Consider the following 5000-nt stretch of genomic DNA (forward strand, 5'->3'; position numbering starts at 1 on the left):
ATACCTACCTATTCAGATCTACCTAGCTCTAGATGTTGCATTACCAAATTCATAACACAGCCCCCCCCCTGGAACCGTAGCTCCTGCAAGGTTCACCGCAGGGCTACCATTCCAGCCTTAACACTTACTGTCACACACTTAATTAACCTATGAAATAAATCAGGAAGGGCTGTGGGAAGTGAGTCGGACTACCTACCTACACTTCCTTAACATGCTGAACCCCTTAACCATCATGCAAGTATGTACATCTTCTTCGTTGTTCCTGTGGAGGGAGGAAACAACAACACACAACACTAACTTAACCACAAAACTTAACCATCTTTCCAAAACTCAAAACTCTAACCTTTGTACATACCCCGGTCTACAGACCGCGTCCCCCGGTGGATGCCACAAGACACAACCTTACCTGCGGGGCCATCCCCAATGCATCCCACTAAATTTCCACGGGCCCTGTCCAGATGTTACAGGTGAGTGACACGGCTCGGTGGATTTCGCCCACATTCATGCAACACAGACCCCTTAACCACTCATTCTCATTCCATAGGTCATCAAGGCATTTCAAAAATCAACAAAGCACTTATTCCCAATACACCCCCTGCAGGACCATGGCATTGATGTCATTCACGTGTGTGTGCATTCCTCAACTAGGCAGCGGGGAGGTACCGCACAAAAGATGGTGGGGGCGCATCAGGCTGTGGTGCCCGCAGTCCCAAAAACAAGTCCCCCGACTTACAAATTCATTGCCCCCCCCCCCCCTTTACCTCTTGGCCCCGTGACAGCCCAACAGCCCCTTTCCGCCGTTACCTCGCCGGTGAGGGTCTCCACACACACCAGGCTCCTTTGCCTCCTGCTTTCACGCAGCAACACGGGTCACCGGGGGACTTCCTCACCCCGCGGCGCCCAACCAGACCCTCCACCGACGAGCTCCAATTTCCAGTTACCACCGGCTGCCAGGGGTAATTGCCGCAGAGGGGGGCCCGCAGGCATCGCTCCTCAGAGCTTGCTCTGTACCTGCGGACACACACACCTTCCCCACCCATGGTCCCCAAAACACACTTCCTCCCCCGCTGCCATTCAATTCTCCACACAACTCAGCACAATTCAGTACAATTCATAGATGGTGTAAAAGGTGTTACAAGGCTTGCGATGGCCTGCCACATGTGAAATCCCCCTTCACAGTTCGAATCATTGAATCCTTACACATTTCCATTAGCACATTTCCAAAAAGCACAATTTATCGCCCCTCATTATCTCCAATAATCATCACTCACTCTCCAGGTTCCACTCTCACGACCACATCAAAACACCTAACCACAATACAAAAACATACGCCACCCACAAGACACTGTGGCTCCCATTCCATCCCCTCACCGGCCATGTCATCACTCTCACCCGCCTCCCAACTCCAATTTACATGTCCCCAATTTCCAAAGCAAATCCTGAAGCCTGGGACAGTACTCCTCAAAGCACTCACCTTAAGTGCAGGTAGTTGCAGGTTGGTCAGGTTCAAAGTGCAATCCACCCATACAATTCCCAAAATTTCACCTTGGGCCTACCAAATCCTTCCAAATTTCTCTTTTGTCCCCACTGCACTGGCAGGTATGTGGATCCGCATCCAACGGTGATCATCACTACACAACTACCTATGGCCACGACAGCTCTGCACCTCTACCGTGCAAGGGTCACCGGGACAAGGTGAGCAGTCAAAACGCCAACATGGCCCATGAGTGTCCATAAGGGTGCGACCCACCATCCATCCTTCGGCCCCCCTGCGAGGAACACAGCTGCAGCAGCCCCAGCTGGCCAATGTGGTGAGCACTTGCTGCCACAACACACACTACCGCACACACAACCTCGGCCCTGGGGGGCACGGTCGCAGTGCGTGGCATCCCTACAGCCACGTCCCCTGCACCTCCCCATCATCCCCCAGTCCGACTACAGAACTGCAGCCCCCCAGTGCTCACCCACACTTGACCACACCAAGGTCCAGTCAACAGCCATGCTCCACCAGGAGACCCACCCAGAAGACATGGTCCACACACCTCGGACACGCACAGCACCACGTTGACCCTCAGGCTACACAACTACATCCCCATCATCCCGCGTCCCAAATATCAGCACAGTTGCCCCCGCAACCAGTTGAAAGCTGTGTCTTGCTACCCTATTAATTTCATCACAGCCTCCAACACTTTGGTCTACACACCTGGATCAATAATGGCGTCACTATACAGTGTCCACCATGGCATTTCAAAATCCACCCTTAAATTTCCATCTAACCCACAGATTACCCATGCCAACCATTTGTCACATTTCACTCACCTCACCAAAGAAGGATGCTTTGCCATACACATGCCAGCCGAGCATGGCCCATATGCTCGGCGCGTTACACATCTCCCGATTCACATCCCCATGGCTCTCTTCCCAACCCGAGAGTCCATAAATCATAACGGAGCATCTGTGGAAGGTCACTCACACCATCACGTTCCACAGATGCCCCAATGGTTGTCCGGCAGGCTATCTCCATCCCTGTCCATTCGGTTTGACCCGCGTCCATAGACCAACCACCATGCCAGGTCACCACATGCTGGTTGTCCCAGAGTCCCTGGAGGAGAGTGCCAGGCCGCATGCCCGGGTGGTCACCACATCAGTCCCAAGCTGGCCATCTGCGGTGCCACCACCAAAGCGCGACCCACAACACCTCCCCCCAGTGGTCCTCAATATTTGCCATCCCAGGCTTGAGAAACCACCTCGGACCTCCCTGGAGGTCTTAACCCCCACCAGGGTCCGGTGACCCTGCCGGCCCGAGCCACCAGCTCGGACGGCGCCCCGACGGACAAGGGACGCCACACTCCACCAGACCCCCCGTGGGACCCAGGTCGTACCTCGACACCCAAGGCTGGACCCCACGTCCAAATCTCGCCATCACAGCCCCCCAGCTGGCCGGCATACCCAAATTTTGAAAGGGGCAACTTTTGCCCGAGGCCATCACCCATGACCTCTCCATGTCCAAATCCCGCAGCCCGGGGACCAATCCCAACCATGGCTGCTCCAAATCAATTTCCCATTGTAATTTTATTTTAAATTTTCTTCTACAAATTTTCTTTCCCACTGCCAAACCGCAGCTGCAGGGAACAACCTCTACCACCGGTTGTTCTGCCCCTCCCTGCAGTTGATCCAAATTCCCTACAGGGACCAAATCTCCAGAAGCTCTATCTCCCGATCCTCCAAGATCCAAATCCAGCCCGGAGCCAACACACTCCCCCAACTGGTTGTCCAATTTTGGAGCCTCTGTTTCCAAATAGCAGTGTACAGTGAGCGTCCCCTCGGTCATTCCAACCACCTCCTTGGACCAACTCACCTCTTCCCCCAGACTCCTTTGGGCCTGAACAAGCTCTACCTCCATGGGACTGTCACAGGTCTCCAGCCGCTGGATCAAATCATCCTCATCATTACAAATCATTCCTGGCCCCGCCAGGCTTTGATCAATATCCCCAATAAATACCCGGTCCGGCTCTATCGCATGGACCCCCAAAAACTCTACCCCCTCTTGCTCCGCACCACCGCCCTGGTGCTGCACAATTCCAAATTCATCCCCCGGTTGGGGTGTTGTGACATCCACACGGTCCCGATAAACAACCAGGCCAGAATGTGGGAAACATTCCCCATTACAACTCTCACATTCCAAATTTCCTTCCCCGCTCACCTGTGGACACTCCACGTTTACCTGCAGGCATTCCCCATCTACCTGTACACATTCCCCATCCACCTGTGGACATTCCCCATCCACCTGTGCACCTGCGGTCTCCCCATTTACTTCAATTGCCATTCCCTGTGCAATTCCCTGCTCGTGAGCAACATGCACATCTGCATGGGCCGTACTCTCTCCTGTTCCCAATCTAGCTTCCCCCCGTTCCGATTCAATTTTTGCCACCTTTGGCTTCTCCTGTGCCCCCATTTGAGTTTCTACTTTACCCTCAAATTTCCCCAGTCTGTCCGTAATTTGGTTTTGCACTCTCCCTTCTATGCCATCAATTCGTTCCCCCAGCTGCTGTGCCATTTCCCCAATTTTTCCTTCCAATTGTTCATTCCTTTCCTTTATTTCATTCCTCCATTCCTTCCCCTGGGACTCCATTTTATTTTCCAACCCACTTTTCATTTGTCCCATTTGTTCCTTCAATCGATCACTCATTCCCTTCATTCCTTCCCTACATTCCTTCCCCTGGGACTCCATTTTATTTTCCATCCCACTTTTCATTTCTCCCATATCTTTTTTTATGTTATTTTCCATCCCTTCCATTTTTCGAAGCAATTGACCCAACATCTGGTCGGTTGTCGGGGCCGTTCCTACTACTCCCGGCTCCCCGGTAGGGGAGGGGGATAAGTTGGTGCTCGGGACGAGGGAGGTTCCAAGGCTCACCTCTACATCTAATTCCCCTATTTCCGGCTCACTCCCGACGCTGACGGAGGCCTCGCTGCGTACTTCCATCTCGTCAATTTCCGACATCCGCTTTCCGGAAGATTGTTTCCCGCGCGCGTATTTATTTTAATAATTCCAGTAACACAATTTAAATTTGACGAAGACGCGATATCGCGCTCCGTATGCCCAATTGATTACTAAATTTCTCCGCCTCGCCTATAACAAATTTTGCGTTCGAACGTCGGACGCAATGTACGCCCGACCGTGTCGATGTCTCGCCGCGGACAAAAAAATTTGTCCGACGGGTTCAAATCCCACTCCTGACACCACTTGTCGCGTAACCGTGATTAACACCACAGTTACGGATGACCGATTTGCGAGACTTTAACTCCCGAGGCGAACACTCAATGGCGGACTCAAGTTCAACACCAACGCGCGGAATGGCGGGGCGCAGCGAAGGCTCCGCAACCTTATCTATTAAAATCAAACACCCAGGAAAACTGCGTTCAGATATTATGTACAAAAAGTAATATAAGGGTTTATTAGGAAAAGTAAAGCCAGTGAAAAAGCCCGCCGGTAAATC

General features: G+C 52.5%; 2 protein-coding genes across 5 annotated transcripts in view; both read right to left on the minus strand.

The window, feature by feature from the left end:
• The window catches only part of ZNF236 (zinc finger protein 236), a 190086-nt gene that overhangs the window by 143289 nt on the left and 41797 nt on the right, over positions 1-5000 (minus strand). The gene's annotated exons all lie outside the window — the stretch shown is intronic.
• Positions 1507-5000, minus strand: part of LOC144892573 (uncharacterized) — a 4401-nt gene continuing 907 nt past the window's right edge. Inside the window, exons 1-2 of the mRNA XM_078779700.1 lie at positions 3788-5000; positions 1507-3724 (exon numbers count right to left, since the gene is read on the minus strand). The exon at positions 3788-5000 is cut by the window's right edge and continues 907 nt beyond it. Coding sequence (XP_078635826.1) covers positions 2768-3724; positions 3788-4504 — 1674 coding nt within the window. The 5' untranslated portion in view covers positions 4505-5000 and the 3' untranslated portion in view covers positions 1507-2767. The remainder of the gene's footprint in view (positions 3725-3787) is intronic.

This window comes from Myxine glutinosa, chromosome 6, assembly GCF_964187855.1.
Source record: "Myxine glutinosa chromosome 6, kmMyxGlut1.1, whole genome shotgun sequence".
Lineage (NCBI taxonomy): Eukaryota > Metazoa > Chordata > Myxini > Myxiniformes > Myxinidae > Myxine > Myxine glutinosa.